At 41.5% G+C, this 18,056-nt stretch overlaps 1 protein-coding gene across 1 annotated transcript in view; it reads left to right on the top strand.

Annotated features, from left to right (window-relative positions):
- The first annotated feature begins 601 nt into the window (after positions 1–601).
- The window catches only part of uggt2 (UDP-glucose glycoprotein glucosyltransferase 2), a 43,852-nt gene continuing 26,397 nt past the window's right edge, over positions 602–18,056 (top strand). Inside the window, 22 exon segments of the mRNA XM_064944652.1 lie at positions 602–654; positions 1,123–1,256; positions 1,628–1,710; positions 1,997–2,127; positions 6,799–6,911; positions 7,123–7,300; positions 8,221–8,317; positions 8,410–8,479; positions 8,563–8,663; positions 10,426–10,525; positions 10,851–10,911; positions 11,154–11,245; positions 11,460–11,610; positions 13,661–13,780; positions 13,996–14,081; positions 14,197–14,332; positions 14,616–14,747; positions 15,298–15,403; positions 15,406–15,461; positions 15,611–15,734; positions 15,826–15,924; positions 16,819–16,913. Coding sequence (XP_064800724.1) covers positions 631–654; positions 1,123–1,256; positions 1,628–1,710; positions 1,997–2,127; positions 6,799–6,911; positions 7,123–7,300; positions 8,221–8,317; positions 8,410–8,479; positions 8,563–8,663; positions 10,426–10,525; positions 10,851–10,911; positions 11,154–11,245; positions 11,460–11,610; positions 13,661–13,780; positions 13,996–14,081; positions 14,197–14,332; positions 14,616–14,747; positions 15,298–15,403; positions 15,406–15,461; positions 15,611–15,734; positions 15,826–15,924; positions 16,819–16,913 — 2,289 coding nt within the window. The 5' untranslated portion in view covers positions 602–630.

The raw sequence follows: 18,056 nt of genomic DNA, 5'->3' as shown, positions 1-18,056 counted from the left end.
TAGCCCCGCTATTGTTATTTACTGCAGCTCTTTAATTATTTGTTATTCTTATCTCTTACTTTTTTTTAGGTATATTCTTAGAACTGTATTGCTTGTAAGTAAGCATTTCACTGTACCTGTTGATTTGATTTGACACAACGAGTCTCGAAATTAACACATAGGCCTACATAGCCAATATGTAGGGCATGCTTTATTAATACAAAATCCGATTGTGATTTCCCATTATTTCACAGTTGGTTATATATAAGGTGCAGCAATGTTTTGCAGCATGCTGCCTTTTCGGTTCCATATCCGGTATACTTCAGACATCTCTACCCCGTTTAAATGATATGTAACATGATTAAGGTAAGCGTTATGGATAGGATAGGGGGGTAGGGATGCTGCTCCGCAAACCCCTTGAATAAAAAAAAAGAATCTAACATGTAGGTGGCCATGACATTGCATGTCCCAAAATGTTGTCACCAAAAACTAGTTATTTTATTAGCTACGCCCGAGTACACTTCTCAGAAAGGTGTACATTATGTAATACAAAATCCAAGACATATTATACAATGTTTATTTTCCTTTGGCTGTTAAAAAGAATACAAACAAATATATTTTACAATAAAAGAAGCAGCGAAGGACCTATCAATGGCAGCGGCCAGCATTACCGGGGTAAGGAAGATGAATACATTGTAACCACTAAAAATGTCTGTAGAATGTTCGAAGCTTCATTTGGGAGCTTTATGGGCTACAAAGTCACAATCTTGTCATAGCCCGTTTTTCCTTGACATTGTTGTAGCGCTGCTTGCATCCATTTTCATTCCTATAAGCAGCTTTCCTATAGTGTGTGTTAAATGAAACGTGAGGCTATCATTTGTTATCCTGGCTAACTGAACGATTTCCCGCCCCTGTTATTTTATGTCACGTTCTTTCATCTCATCATCTTCTTCAATGGGCTGCATAAGCTATCCCTTCACCCAATATGTTGGCTGCTATTACATCTGTAAACAATTGCTTGCTACAGCTACGTGGCACTTTGAGACGACAAAACGTTACAGGGTCATGTTACATTTCACTCTCTTTTCTATAAATCTAATCTATTGCCGAACATGTCAATCTTCTCCATCGTGTCTTGTGTAGAGGATGAGTAAAAACATCTTGTTGTTGTCGTCGCTGCTTCTGCTGAACGTCCAGTATGTCCAGTCCGCATCGAAAGGCGTCTCTGCCAGTCTGAAAGCCAAGTGGAGCATGACGCCTTTCCTCCTGGAGACCAGGTATATTTTACGGAATAAATTAGCTGGAAAACAAAAACTCGATGTCTCCAGGATAGCATAGTCCTACCAGTCATGTCTCTCCTGAATACCACATATGCAGGGCTATCCATTTTGTAAGCGTTAGGCTAGGCTACATGCATGTAGATTATGCGTGTGTACTAATTACAATAGAAATAGGGACTGCTCCTTATTCCACCAAAACGGCTAAGCTGTATAACAATGTAATTACTAAAGTACAATGTGTAGTAATGACAGTGTTACTGCAAGACAGGTGTAAGAGCAACTAAATGTAACATGTTGCAGTTCCTCAATCATAATGAACTTACATGTTCCTGTGTTCATGCCTTTTTATTTGCTGATCTTTTGTTTAGTGAGTTTATTGCAGAGGATGGAAATGAGAAATTCTGGGACTTTGTTGACACTGTGAAGGAGTTAACTGTTTACAAAAATGGAGGTATGTGGATACTATGATGTGACAAGCAAACACTACAGTTTTATTACCACAAAATATGTGTTCTGTCAGATACAATGCTTCTCACACAATCTGTTACATTGCCTCTTTCCTGCACTTCCAGACAGTGCCTGATTGATCTGTAAATGTGGATTGAATTTGATAAATAATAAAGATCAATGGTCCATGAGAAAACCTCATAAATCTGTCTACTAACTCATTTATGTGGATTTTGATTGTGAGAGTCAAGATTCTTTGCGCATTCATTTGACTCAGATTTCCTTTACAGAGTCTGTGCGCTCCTATTACAACTTGGTAATCAAGAAGGCTGGACAGTTTTTGACCGTGCTCCAGGTCAATCTCCTCAAATTTGCTCTCTCCTTGAGGTCCTACTCACCAGCTGTTCATGCATCCCAACAGGTAGGCCCTGAAACACTTTTACAACTCACCTCACTGTGATGATCAATTTGAAGAAAGGCAGGTTTTTTAGCAGGTTTTTGTAGATGTTGTTTCAAAGCCTAACACAACAAAATGGACAGGGCTTTCTAAGGTAATGAATTCACCAATTTGTAAGTCGCTCTGGATAAGAGCGTCTGCTAAATGACTTAAATGTAAATGATGTAAATGTAATGATTTAACTCTAAACACCCATACGCAAACTAGAGCTTATGCATAGGTTTATTTATTAATTACAATTATGATTGTGCAATTATACAATACATAGACTATGCATTTTGCGCATAGCTGAAAAACGAAAACAAAACTGATTTAAGGTATCTTTGGTACATAATTGGTCGAGAGTGTGGACTGTATTATTATGCATACTGGATGGTCTGTTATGCTACCCTCCAAAATGTATATCAATTAGTCTGCAAGAGAACTTATAGCCATAGGCAATGCTGTTGGTTCATTGATTGTGGAGGGTGGCATAGCCTACAATTAGTGAATTTGATTTTGAATAGCCTAGTAAGGGGGAATTCTTTATATTTTCATAATTAATTGGGTAACACATTACCTTTAGCTATACAGAATATCTCACCACCATGCGTTTCCATCTCCTCCTCTCTCCTTTATTCCTTTCTTGAGCTTGCAGACTAAGCACTGGGTAGCTCCAGGAACAAGGTTGGAGAGTTAATGGCATACAGCATTTGGGTGGAATATCACCTGTCGGGCAGCGAGAGCACGCACCTCAAACAGTAGTTGATAAGTGGATTGAAATAAGTGTTGTTATATTTATTTCTAAGCTACTCATAATAAGCACATGCTCCGCTATAAAACCGAAGTAGCCCACAAAACGGACCGTCTGGAAAGCGCACAGCCTCCATTTGCTATTTGAGTCCATACAGATGACATGTCTCCCCCCCCCCCCTGTTCCTGTCGATTTGATAATGAGCCATTTTAAATCGAAAGGCAAGATTAATAGTCTGATGGGTGACAATATGGTCACTTGATGAAGGAACAGCTGTGCAGCCTGAGGCAAGGAACAGAACGCAAGCTCTTTTTTTTCTACTTTCTCAAATAATCAATAGTCTATAGTCGCACCATGCAGCCCATATATGTTAGAATGTCTTAGAAATGAAAAGGTTTGTATCATTCACAACTAAAGTTACCAAATAACTATTAAGTCTATTCTAAAATGGATTTAAAAAAAAGTCCCCTCATCAATCTACACACAATACCCCATAATGACAAAGCAAAAACAGTTTTTATGAATTGTTGCTAATTTATGGAAAGAAAAAAAAAACGTAAATATGACATTTACATAAGTATTCAGACTCAGTACTTTGTTGAAGCATCTTTGGAAGGGATTACAGCCTCCAGTCTTCTTGGGTATGACGATAAAAGCTTGGCACACATGTATTTGGGGAGATTCTCCATTCTTCTCTGCATTCTTCCTCTCAAGCTCTGTCAGGTTGGATGGGGAGCGTCGCTGCACAGCTATTTTCAGGTCTCCCGAGATGTCCGGGTTCTGGCTGGGCCACTCATGGACATTCAGAGACTTGTCACAAAACTACTTCTACGTTGTCTTGGATGTGTTCTTAGGGTCGTTGTCCTGTTGGAAGGTGAACCTTCATCCCAGTCTGGGGTACTGAGTGCTCTGGAGCAGGTTTTCATCAAAGATCTTTCTGTACTTTAATCTTTCCATCGATCCTGACTAATCTCCCAGTCTCTGCTGCTGAAAAACATCCCCACAGCATGATGCTGCCACCATGCTTCACCGTAGGGATGGTGCCAGGTTTCCTCTAGATGTAACACTTGGCATTCAGGCCAAAAAGTTTAATCTTGGTTTATTCAGACCAGATAATCTTGTTTCTCATGGTCTGAGAGTCCTTTAGGTGCCTTTTGGCAAACTCCAAGTGTGCTGTCATGTGCCTTTTTCTGAGGAGTGGCTTCTGTCTGGAAATTCTACCATAAAGGGCTGATTTGATGGAGTGCTCCAGAGATGGTTGTCCTTCTGGAAGGTTTTCCCATTTTCCCAGATGAACTCTGGAGCTCTGTCAGAGTGACCATCGGGTTTTTGGTCACCTCTCTGACCAAGGCCCTTCTCCCCCAATTTCTCATTTTGGCCATGAGGCCAGCTCTAGGAGTATTGGTGGTTCCAAACTTCCATTTAAGAATGATTGAGGCCACTGTGTTCTTGGGGACCTGCTTCAACACAATTCTGTCTCGGTCCTCTATGGACAATTCCTTCAGTTTTTGCCCTGACATGCACCGTCAACTGTTGGACCTTATATAGACAGGTGTGTGCCTTTCCAACTCATATCCAATCAATTGAATTTACAACAGGTGGACTCCAATCAAGTTGTACAAATATCTCAAGGATGACCAATTGAAACAGGATGCACCTTAGCTAAATTTTGAGTCTCATAGCAAGGGGTCTAAATACATACAGTGGCAAGAAAAAGTATGTTAACCCTTTGGAATCACCTGGATTTCTGCATAAATATGTAATCAAAGTCACAACAGTAGATAAACACAGTGTGCTTAAACTAATAACACACAAACAATTATACGTTTTCATGTCTTTATTGAACACACCATGTAAACATTCACAGTACAGGGTGGAAAAAGTATGTGAGCCCTTGGATTTAATAATGGGTTGACCCTCCTTTGGCAGCAATAACCTCAACCAAATGTTTTCTGTAGTTGCGGATCAGACCTGCACAAGGGAAAGGAGGAATTTTTTAACATACCTCTTTACAAAACTGTTTCATTTCAGCTATATTCTTGGGGTGTCTGGTGTGAACCGCTCGAGGTCATGTCACAGCATCTCAATCGGGTTGAGGTCAGGTCATTGTCCTGTTGCATCACCCAACTTTTGATGAGCTTCAATTGGCGGACATATAGCCTTACATTATCCTGCAAAATGTCTTGATAAAAGTGTGAATTCATTTTTCCGTTGATGATAGCAAGCTGTCCAGTCCCTGTGGCAGGAAAGCAGCCCCAAATCATGATGCTCCCTCCACCATATTTTACGGTTGGATGAGGTTTTGATGTTGATATTTTTCTCCACACATAGTGTGTGTTTCTTCCAAACAACTCTACTTTAGTTTCATCTGTCCACAGAATATTTTGCCAGGAGCGCTGTGGAACATCCAGGTGCTCTTTGCGAACTTCAGATGTGCAGCAATGTTTTTTTTGGACAGCAGTGGCTTCTCGTGGTGTCATCCCATGAACACCATTCTTGTTTGGTGTTTTGCGTATCGTAGACTCGTCAACAGAAATGATAGCATGTCCCAGAGATTTCTGTAAGTCTTTAGCTGACACTCTAGGATTCTTCTTAACCTCATTGAGAATTCTGCGCTGTGCTCTTGTCAACTTTGCAGGACGTACACTCTTAGGGAGAGTAACAACAGTGCTGAACTTTCTCCATTTATAGATGAAGATCAAGGCTTTTAGAGATACTTTTGTAACCCTTTCCAACTTTATGCAAGTCAACAATTCTTAATCTTGGGTCTTCTGAGATCTGTTTTGGTCGAGGCATGGTTCACATCAGGCAATGCTTCTTGTGAATAGCAAACCAGCATTTTGTGAGTTTTTTTTTCAAGGGCAGGGCAGCTCTAACCCGACATATCCAATCTCATCTCATTGATTGGACTCCAGGTTAGCTGACTCCTGACTCCAATGAGCTTTTATTGAAGTCATTAGCCTAGGGGTTCACATACTTTTTCCAACCTACACTGTGAATGTTTAAATTATGTATTCAATATAGACAAGAAAATATATACAATACATTTGTGTGTTATTAGTTTAAGCACACTGTGTTTGTCTATTGTTGTGACTTAGATGAAGATCAGATCAAATTTAATGACCAATTTATACAGAAATCCAGGTAATTCCAAAGGGTTCACACTCTTTCCATCGTATGTAAATAAGTTTTATTTTTATTTTTTACATTTCTAAAAACCTGTTTTCGATTTGTCATTATGGAGTATTGTGTGTAGATTGAGGGGATAAAAATATATAATAATTTAGAATAAGGCCGTAATGTAACAAAATGTGTAAGGGAAGTGGTCTGAATACCTTCTGAATGTCGGACCTGTTTTCAAATGATCACTTTTACGTCTTAACATAGCCACTTCACTTGCTCCATAATGGAACAAAAATATCCTTTCTATTTTATTCAGCTAAGTTCAATTCTATTATTTTTTACTTCTAAACCATATAAAATAGAATAATGGCAAGGGACTTATAAGCATATCTTGTCAGCTAAATCAACAAGCCTACAGCCTATGTCATGGAGCATAGCCATATAACTAAACATACAGTAGCCAACTCATACTCTGTTCTGAAATACATTTCCTTCATATCATAATGTTTCTTTAGACCTTACTGAAATAAATAATGCATTTATTGTAATGGTGTATATTAAATCGATTTATTATGCTTTTTAAAATGTAGATGTTCCAATGGCGCCCATCAGCGGCTTGTATGTGTGGGGGCCTGGAGATGCTAAATGTGTTTATGTTAATTAACGGTCAATTACCGTGAGACCGGCAGTCTTCTGCATGACTACCGGCTGACAAAATATCATTACCGCCACAGCCCTAATGCTGTAGCCTAATTGTGTCGCTCCTCTGCTCTCAATAGATAGGCAGTGATGAGTCTCCACCTGAGGCATGCCTTGCCTTTGTTTCGGTCCATGGCCAACATGGCTGCAGCACAAAGGATTTGAAGAAGCTCCTGAAGGCAGCTGCAGGCAGGTAGCTACACACCACTTCGTTCTAATCTCCTCAGAGGATCTACCTCACTCTAGTGCGAGAGTGAACTCACAACGTAAATTATAATAAATGAAATGAAAATGTTATTTTATAATTAACAGTTAATAAATGATGTTATTCAAGTTTTATTAGTACAAATTATAGATTTGTATGTAAATGGTGGAATCTAACTTCTCTTTTTACATGTTTGCAGGCCAAAACCTTATCTATACAAGAATGAGCACAGATACCCTGGACTCAATAAGACAGATGTCCCAGTTGTGATCCTTTATGCTGAGATCGGCACCAAAAAGTTTGGCTCCTTCCACAAGGTGCTGGCTGAGAAGGCTGCGGAGGGCAAGCTCATCTATGTGCTGCGTCACTTTGTAGCCGTGAGTAGTGAGGCTTTTTGGATTTCCTTAACAGCTTTGAACGGTATTTAAAGAGTGATGTGCTTTAGCCAGGGATTGAAGTGGGATTTTATAGGGGGTGCAACAGCCCTCCTCAAAACCGGGTGCTTTACTACACTTATTTTGAACAGTAATTCATTAAATTACCACTGTATGGTGTTTTTGATCCTCAGTTGCTATAACTCATAATGGTTGGCTGTGCTCTTGTACATGTGAAAATCTGTTTTGGTTTTTGTCCAATATTGGACTGATGCAAGATTGCGTGTTGTTGGAAGCTTGGAAGTGTTCATGCTAATGTAGAACAGGCTTGTGCTTTACTGTGCATTGTGGTTACTGGTCCCGACTTTGAGCTCTGTGGGAAGATGGAATGGAGGGGTGACAGGAAGGCCATTGCAGCTTTAAGAACAACATCCACAAAGGGCGAGGTCATCAGGGCTGTACAACAAATGGATTGCATTAGCTGCCAGTGTTCAGCAGGAGAATACAGATAACCAGAGGAAGTTTAGCTGGGGCCTGAGTAACGGATGGCCTGACACTGTGAGAAGCAGCACTAATGTGTTCTTTTCAGAGATGTACCACAGAGTTCACGAGCTACCGTGTAGGTGTAAAAGACTAAGACATTCAGAGCGCCTCGTGTCTCTAAGATGTGAATCAAATCTGAAGAATCACGGGGTCGTGGAGTTGAAGCTAACATGCCAGGCCCTTTGGCATGCACTACTGATTGGTCCGATCATGAAGAAAAAAAACATGATTTCTTATAGGCCTTGAAGTGTTAAATAAGTGTTTTGCTTCTCCCTTATTCGGTGTCAGTATGACAAACACACATCAGTACCGTTGGTTCTTAGATTGAATTAAAACAGATGCTTTTATGATTATATTTCCATTGCTGATTTCCACTACAGGAGCCAAGGCCCCAAAAGATGCTGTTGTCTGGATATGGTGTTGAATTGGCCATAAAAAGCACTGAGTACAAAGCTGTGGATGACACACAAGTAAAAGGTATGTTTGTGCACGCCTATTCTGTATTAAAATATATATTTAACTGATGCCAATTGAAGAATATTAATGTCAACTCTGCTGCTTTTCCACAGATAAAGGAACAGTGAACACTGATGTGGATGACATTGATGAAGTCCAAGGCTTTCTCTTTGGGAAATTGAAGTGAGTTAATGAATTTGTGTGTCAATGTATTTGTATAATAATATTAGCACCTTAGTTTCACCTTCTGTCTTGTTCCATCCCAGAAACTCCCACCCAGACCTGCAGGAGCAGCTAGGGGAGCTCCGGAAGCATCTGTTAGAGAGCACCAATGACATGGCTCCTCTCAAAGTGTGGGAGCTTCAAGGTACTGAGCATCCATTAGTTATGCTAGACGTTTTTCCTGACCACATGACCTGACTAGGAAAAACTCAAGGCCCAAGCTAATAGATACCTTGAGTGTACCAACTCAATATTAGAGTGTGTGACTCAATATTAGGATGATGCTCTTAATATTTTGTCAGAAGGGGACCATTGCGCTCTCCCTGAAGCTTGGCTGGTGCGTAAAACCCTCGAATTCAGACAAACAAAAGATGTAATGGGTCCACACTCGAAAAGATGTCACATAAAGCTTACATCATTTGTATTTTTTCTTTTAATTATTATTTTCTCTCCGTCATGGATCGCATACGTAGCCATTTAGGCTTTGTAGCCTTCAGTGTTTTAGGTACAATTTTATTTGAATTCAAAACAGCATTTGTAGGGAAGCACTGATGAGCAGCAGGTGCTTCTAATTAGGGTTGCCACTCATCTGCCAATCAGGGATGTAGCTTTTCTGGTCTACCTGTATTCAAGTTAGTCACGAAGAAATACAGAATTATCGGGTATGGGAGCGGGCACAAAGGTCAATTGAGGGCATCAGGCGTGAACCGTTCATTAATCAATTGCCTCAGGTGGCTGCTCACTTGGGTACATTATATCAATTCATGAGATAGCTTACCACAAAGGACATCAGGCTCAAATGTATATGTGGGGCTAACTCATAAAGGACATGTAAAATCTGATATGGACAGTGTTGTTGTATATCTTTTGACCAATAGGAAGGAGATGAAATCGAGTTATTCATTTATACCGTGTACCATTAAAACTCGTTTTTCAACCACTCCACAAATTTCTTGTTAACAAACAATAGTTTTGCAAGTCCGTTTGGACATCTACTTTGTGCATGACACAAGTAATTTTTCCAACAATTGTTTACAGACAGATTATTTCACTTATAATTAATTCACTGTATCACAATTCCAGTGGGTCAGAAGTTTACATACACTAAGTATACCTGTGTTTATTGACAATAGACTTGATGCCATCAGAGCTGTCACTGAAAGTAAGTATATAGTTGACAGAAAACTATTTCTTCTATTTCTTAAGTAAGTTTTATGCGACATCTTTTTGATTACGGACCCATTATACATTGTTTGTCTACACCTCAGTATATACCACTCAATCTGAGCAGGAAAAGGTCTGAGCCCTTGTTGAGGAAAACCCCCTGGCCATACCCATTAGTTGTGTGCTAGCCTGTGTGGCACTTAGTGACTGTGAGGATCACCATGGTGACAGTTTGATGAATGGAATGGAAATGATATCACTTTACTCTTGAGCTTAGTAAAGCAATCAGTTTATGTTCAGCAGAGACTGTCAAGCACAGGTTCAATGTACCGGGCTTGGCAACGTGTTGCTCTAACCGTGTGCCATTACTTTGATTGTGTGAAGTGGAGTGGAAATAGGCAGGACGAAGCAAGCTTTCAATAACCCTTACGCCAAATCAGTTCAACACAGAATGGTATGATGTCCTATAAAAGGGAAAATGGTCTACTATTTGAAATATTTAGAAGTTGAGCTAATGATATATGTACCGACTTCACAGAGTGCCTCAGTCTGAATCAAATATTTGAATGAAATAAATTTTTGATTCAATCTATGTATTACAAATGAACATTTATTTGTATTTGTATGCATGGCCATTTTTCACCAAGTACTGTAGGCATCCCAAGGTGATCTACTTTTCCAAGAGAAAGTTATCAACTGGTTCAACTTCAAATGATTTCAACTTCTGATGAAAACATCTGCAGATCTAAGCTTCCAGGCAGCGGCCAGGATCATGTCTGTACCAACGTTTGATGCTCTGAAGCTTATGAGAGACCTCAGTCAGAACTTCCCCAGCAAAGCCAGGTGAAGCTATACACCTCACACTTGTTCTATTTAAAAACCTTGCACAGTCTGTAGGAATAAATAAGCCTATTTGACATGAAATAAGAAGAGGTTCTCCCGGCTTGTAGACTTGAATCCGATCCTGGAGTGCAACTTGTTTTAGACGGCTGTTATGAACAACAAACCAGGAGTGCCGAGTCAGCGGTCTGGCGCGTGATTACAGAGAGTCGGCTGGAGATATATATACCATCTGAGGGCCCACAGATTTGGGAGATTAAACGGGGGTTTTACTGCTCGATGGGGAGAAAAAAGCTGATGGTGACTACATGTTTTACTGTTCCCACAGATCACTGACAAGGGTGTCTGTGAACCAAGAAATGAGAAGAGAAATTGAGGAGAACCAGAAGGTGGGATATCAAAAGCAGCAGTTTGTCCCTAAGACCGTGCACTTGTTTGTCTAATGTGAGGTCTCGACGTATCATCTGTTTACGGCTATTAATCTAAATGCTCTTACATTCTTTCCACTGGTATCTTAGAGCTTACAGCCCGTAGAATCTATTTTCTACATTGTAATATCAGGCATACACTATAGAGAGGATGAGGGTTTGGTTGGCATCAGACTAACCGCAGGGAATCCTCTCTGTTCCAGCGGCTGAGTGAGACCATGGGGATCCATCCGGGAGACGGAGGCCTGTTCATCAACGGCCTTCACATTGATCTGGACGTCCACAACCCCTTCAGGTACAGTAGGGGCTCAACTCAGCAGGGAGGATCAACTGTCAGCTTTCCTGCTCTCTGCTCTCTCTCCCCCCTGGTCTCCCCAGCCTCAGCACTGGCTGCCCACAGCTCAGTGCTCCAGGATTAAAACTAGCCTAGTACACCGCCGACAGACAGCTCCCCTGCTCGGGGGAAATGAATGCTGACCTGCGTTTCTCTGATTCTCTGTCTTTGGTAGCATCTTGGACACTATCAGAGGAGAAGCCAAGATCCTGGAGGGCCTCCATAACCTGGGCATTAAGGAAGAGAACCTAGGCAAGCTACTGAGATTACCCATGAACCCAGTGGAAGAAAACTATGCCTTAGACATCCGCCATCCAGCTATAACGGTGAGAGTCAGGGTGTTCATATTATTTGTTTGCAATTTTTATTTTTTTACCTTTATTTTACTAGGCAAGTCAGTTAAGAACAAATTCTTATTTTCAAAGACGGCCTAGGAACAGTGGGTTAACTGCCTGTTCAGGGGCAGAACGACAGATTTGTACCTTGAACAGTGAGTTAACTGCCTGTTCAGGGGCAGAACAACAGATTTGTACCTTGTCAGCTCGGGGATTTGAACTTGCAACCTTTCGGTTACTAGTCCAACACGCTAACCACTAGGCTACCCTGCCGCCACAATATGTGATCTATAAGCTTTATACGCTGTTTATTCGTTTGTGGGGTTTGAAAGGTGTGATGTTTGAAAGGTGTGAGAAGACAACATATTTTGTGAGAATCAAAATATAGGGTACAAAACCAAGGTCCTTGCTATCTTGGAACCTTGGGACGTCCCAACTCTGACTTTACCCCATTGAAGTTGACATTTACAATGGTTAAGTTAAGGATTAAGGTTTATGGTTCCAGGGTATGGTTAGGATTTAGGGTAGGGACGTCCCAAAGAACCCAGAAAGCACTAACCACAAAATCAAAAGTAGCTCTTAAAGGGCCAGTAGCCTACATTGGGTGTACAATTTTAAATTACAGCATTATTTAATCTACGGTATTCTTCTGCTATTTATTCTGTTACCAATAATATTTACATGTTAATATTATCTTCAAATGATAATTATTACTGTATGTCTCATTTTTAAACTAAATCTATTAGCGTCCAAAATGTAATTAGGTACTGTATATCTAACTGTTCGATAACACGTTCTGATGGAATGGCTTGTCCTGTACTTTGTAAAAGCCCAGAGTGCATTGAGTGAATGTTGGACAAAGATCTAGGTTCCTTCCTGAACATAACAATGTGAGGGCAAAGTGTACTCGGACCACAAAATAGGTGAAGTGAACTGGCAAAAGCATCCTCATTCAAAGGCAAGGGCAGTGTGTATACAAAGAGAACCGAGTTCTTTAGCTTCTTTTTTTTTACCCCAGAGTTCACTTTAAAGAGGACTGAGATCGATTATTTTAAAGAGGACGATATGTTAAAACACCCTGAGAGATGAACCCATGCCAAGAACCATCGTCCTGCGGAAGGGATTGCTTTTTTCTTTCTTTCTCCTGGCCCAGATCAGCATTGCAGGTGCTTTGTCTTGAGTGCTGGCATCGGGGTGTGGATTAGAGGATCAGTCATCAGACTATTGCACTAGTCCCAGTCTGCCAAAAACCTCAATTATACACTTGGCAGCCAGCCAAGGAAAGCTACTGTATCAAATAAAAAGAATTACTTGCAAACTTTAATATGATGCCCCTCTGACATTTTATTATGGAAAAAAACTTGAAGAAAGCAACAACAAATGAACATGACATTTCATCGAGAGAATGTCTCCTTCCAATCAGGCTTGCTGTCTGTCTTTTCTCTCAGTGAGGCAAGTAGAAAATGTTACCCTTTGGGTTGTCTGCTCTGGGCAGAGACCGACAGGAGTGTTGGTAGGTATCCCATTGTGACTCTTTGTTACTCAGGGAGGTTTCTCAGCCTTCTGAGGGGAGAGAGAGAGAGAGAGAGAGTTATGTTAGTGCCAGTTTGGCTTGTAATGGATTATTAAGCTACAGTAGGCATTTGCTGCCCTACCTCCTAACACTAGAGTCTATACATGTTGCTAACGTCCCATGCACTTTTCACTCAGATGGCTTAAACATAGCACCATCTGCTCTCGGGGGAGTATGGGGTGAAGTGCAGTAGCATTGAATTAATTTGATCGTTTCCAAGACTAAAACTGTCGGTTGCTGTTATGTATGGTATTGAGTTACGGTTGACAATATTTCTGGCTGATGCGAGTGTGGCTTATTTTATTATTAAAATACTGAATTCTAATTAAATGCAGCTACGCTCGCAAAGCTTTCACTGTGCTGATTACTCTGATGTATTTGGGCCTCGGGACACTTAAACTCAGTTTAAGACTAAACTAATTCTCACAACCTTCCACACTAAACCAGCTTTCCTCTTGCCTTTCCCAGTGGATTAACGACATCGAGACAGACTCCATGTACCGCAGCTGGCCCTCCGGTGTTCAGGAGCTCCTCAGAGCCACGTTCCCCGGGGTTATCCGCCAGATACGACGCAACTTTTTCAACCTGGTGAGTCCCAGGAGGAGAGGAGAAAGGACAGTTGGGAAGGGTTGTGACACAAAGCCCCTGGAACAGTTGTTTCATCTTTGAGAGGAAGTCCTGTATAATAGATGGTGGTCAGGTGAATTTGCGCTACAATAGACCTACATGTCAAAGTAAACTGATTCTGTAAGGATGTTTATCTAGCTGAGAAGTCAATCTGTCTTACGTTCCGTTGTTTTCAGGTGCTGTTGCTGGACCCAGTTCAGGAAGAGAGCATTGAGCTGGTGAAACTGGCAGAGCTCTTCTACAAACACAAGATTCCTCTCAGGTACTTTATAGGTTGCAGAGAACTACCCGTTTCTCTTTACACCTGTCAACTCCACCAGATGGTGACTCAAACTCTGTCTGCAAATTGAAGCAATGTATCTTTCTGCTCCTTTAAGGATCGGATTTGTGTTTGTCGTCAATACTGACGACGAAGTCGATGGAACTACGGATGCTGGAGTTGCATTTTTCCGGCTGCTGAATTACATCGCCGACGAGTATGATTTATCACAGGCTCTCATGTCTATGGTTTCTGTGAGTATCTCATGCTTGTAAATCTTTCCCATTTCCAGCGAGCACTTTCTTGTGGAATTATTTAAGCACAATCTTTTGCAAGCTCATGTCTCTTTTGATGTTTCTCAGTTGTATAATAGTGCCCTCTCTCAGTTGGGCCGCTGTCTCAGACATTATTGGACGAGACGAGTAAGGGTTTGCCTGAGGCTTCAGACTATGTAGGCAGGCCTGGAAGTTATCGACAGTGCCTTCGATGTAATGGAGAGGGACGGTCAAGTCTCACTGACGTTTTGTGCACTTACAGATGTACAACAAAGTGGAGATCGGCGAGGCATTGTCTGTTGACACAGTGTCTGCATATCTCAAGAAGAAGTTCCCCAAAGCCAGTGCTGCAAGGATTCTTGGGGAAGATTCCGAGTATGATGACAAAAGAAAGGTGTGATTAATGGACAGTGTGTTTCTATTGTGCGTTTACTTGTCAGATGTAAACCATAAGATAAAGTATTTTCAGTGTCAAAATACCAGATTAATTTGATTACATTCCTCTAAAGGTTTCTCCATAATCCATAAATCACTAATGAAACAGGAAGCAGAGAGAACAGTCTATGGCTTGGGTGGCTGGAGTCTTTAACGATTTTCCAGGCCTTCCTTTCACACCGCCTGATATAAGAGGTCCTGGATGGCAGGGAGCCCGGCCCCCGTGATGTACTGGGCTGTCCGCACCACCCTCTGTAGCGCCATGCGATCAAGGGCGGTGCAGTTGCCATACCAGGCAGTGATGCAGTCAGTCAAGATGCCCTCAATGCTTCAGCTGTAGAACCTTTTGAGGATGTTAGGGCCCATGCCAAACCTTTTCAACTTCCTGGGGGGGGGGGAGGCGCTGTCGCAGTTTCTTCACGAGTGTGCGCGTACTTGAAGCTGAGGAACTTAATCAAATAGCTTGAGTGTCCATTAACCCGGGCGCTGGTCTGTGTTGGGGACAACAGGCAGGGGCAGTGTTCTACAAGAAGAGTGGTTTGGGCCCTCTGCCTCTGGCTCTGTTCAACGGAGTCCCACTCAATGCTGAGGAGATGGACCCAGATGAACTGGAACTGTCATCCTACAGCGCATCATGGACACCACCAACTTCTTCCAGAGAGCTGTCTACATGGTAAGAACTGTTGGGGGAATTGTAGTCATTATAATATTGTCCATTTGTGTCCATTTTATTTGTGGAAACAGATCTTAGTTTGTTATTGAATATGAGAAGTGTTTTGGTTGAATAGGTTATGTCAATAATATGATTTACTCACGCCACAGGGCCAGCTGACTGAGGGGACAGATGTGGTGGACCATCTGATGGACCAGGCCAATATGGTACCACGCATCAACCCCCTCATCCTCAGCACTGACAGGACCTATCTGGATCTCACAGCCTCTCCAGGTAACAAATACCACATTCTTGTCCTTTTGTTAATGTGTATGTTGACAATACAGTCTTCATACAATTTTACTTTTCATTTTCCACCTTTCAGTTGTAGATGACTGGAAGGACACCACCATGTACTCATACCTGGACTCCAAGGACAAGACTGCTGTCATTGCAAAGAGAATGAAGTATTTCACCAAAAATGGTAAGAGGCTGGGTATACTTTTGTAGCACTCCTGATTTGATATACTTTGTCTCCCTTGAGTGTAAATACTGTAGTGTTGTATGGTTGCGTATACTTGAACAAAATAAACGATTTGTTCAAAACAATCTGAGCAGCTTAAACGACACCGGGAACATCTGAGTGTTTGTTCGTCAAACATTTAATTTCACCAGGCGGATCTTCACACTTTACACACGGATTATATACCGACATATTAGTATGGATTCAGGGATGTGTAAAATTGCTCTTTAGGGGAGCCGTCTGTGCTTCGTCTGAGTTAATTGCACTGCGCCCCGGTTAGTAGTTTGGCTTCAGGCCAGTGGTCCAGCCTCAGCCCCAACTCTGCTGCATCCTGCCAGGGGAGCCCTGCTCAGAGTCAGGGTGGGGCTGGAGCTGCTGAGGGAAGCTGAGAGGCTGAGGAAGGCGACTGGGGGTGGGGGGGGGGGGGGTGAAGCAGTAAACCTTGACAGGTGGCACAATCTCCTTCTGATTTAGTGTGCTTTCCTCAAGGACTGTGCCTCTCTCTCACTGTCTCTCTCTTCTCTCTGGATCATATAACTTGAGCCAGATTTAATTTCCCTTCTCACTGCCCGTCTCCACTGTCAGTAGGTGGTCTGTGTCAAGACCCTTTTAAGGGATTAGCAGTATTCCCTTATAAGCAAGCTGGAGCTTTAAGATTGCGATCCCTCTTTTTAACTGAGAAAATTGTCAGGAATACTTTCATCTCTTCCTGCTTTATATTTTCTGTCAAGACTGGCTGAGTCACTGAGCATTTGAAATGATTCAGTGATTTTTGACAATGGCAGTTTTTCTGCTTTCAGAAATGTCACCATATTTGAAACGTTGCGTTGTACAGTAATTGATGTTGATTTCCAGATGAGGATGGGATTAATGGAGTGACTGTGTGGATCGTTGGGGATTTTGAAAAGGCCTCAGGGAGAAGACTGCTGCTGAACGCACTGAAACACTTGGTGAGATTCTGCTGCTTTATGCTACTGCAGGGCTTCCAAATCCCTGTCATATGGGGCCCCCCAGGGTGCATGGTTTGATGTTCGCCCTACCACTACACAGCTGATTCAAATAATTCAACTCGGTGATGAGTTGGTTATTTGAAGTCAGGTGGTTTGTGCAAGGTCAAAAACCAAAACGTGCACCCTGGGGGGGGGGGGCTCTACTGCAACCCTTCTACTTTCCCTTATCCACACAAGGCGTTATGAATTAAGCTATGTTTTAATTATAATTTACATATAAAATAAACCAATATCACACTTTTTGCTCAGTACTACCTATCAGTCACGCCAATGTGATTTAGGAATCCTCATTTATTACACTGCAGTGGCCTGCACCACACCAATGCATATGTAGCTTTTAATGTAGTCAAGCAAGGTAGGTATACCCCTAGACTTTAATTACTATCCAGCCGCCATGGAGAATCTTTGATGGAATTAAAATGTTAAAACTCACGTGGGACACATTTTTACCTTGGCCTGAAATAAAAACAAAGGCTGCAGTTGTTATTCTCTGATTAATACCCACATAAATATTCCATAGTTGATTTAAAATCCAGCCAGGGTTATACCTCCCTTTACTGCAGATAAGAAAGAAGGACTATTAGCAGTCTGGAGACTGCAAGCTATTGAGGCTTATTTTTAAGAAGGTATATTTTTTGTGAGCTCTCTACTGAGACAGACAATACCTTGTCAACAAGAGACAAGTTCGAGGAATCTCATCGAGCCTCACAATAAATCTCCTGTCTGCAGTAATTTCAAGGACGTCCTCAAAATGTTTTGTATAGGCAATGTTAAAGGTACCTTACTTTTAAAAAATCCAATTAAACAATTAAACAAAACTTCTTAGCAAACTGCAATTTCTCAAGCAAGAATTTTGCTGGGACTGTCTGGCAGTGGGAAGGGGAAAACTGAAAATTAGCTGTTAGTGGCAGCGTGGTTTGGAACTCTCTTCTTGGTCTATTAACTAATCCACTCCTACAGGCATCAAGGATTTAACCTGTCCGGAACCCCTCGCCAACAGCCAATGAAATTGCAGGGCGCCAAATACAAATCAACATAAATCTCATAAATCAAATTTCTCAAGATTAAAGCACAATTTTAAAG

This window comes from Oncorhynchus masou, chromosome 29 (genome assembly GCF_036934945.1).
Source record: "Oncorhynchus masou masou isolate Uvic2021 chromosome 29, UVic_Omas_1.1, whole genome shotgun sequence".
NCBI lineage: Eukaryota > Metazoa > Chordata > Actinopteri > Salmoniformes > Salmonidae > Oncorhynchus > Oncorhynchus masou.
Note: the sequence above shows the minus strand (reverse complement) of the source record. Positions and strands in the feature narration are given on the sequence as shown.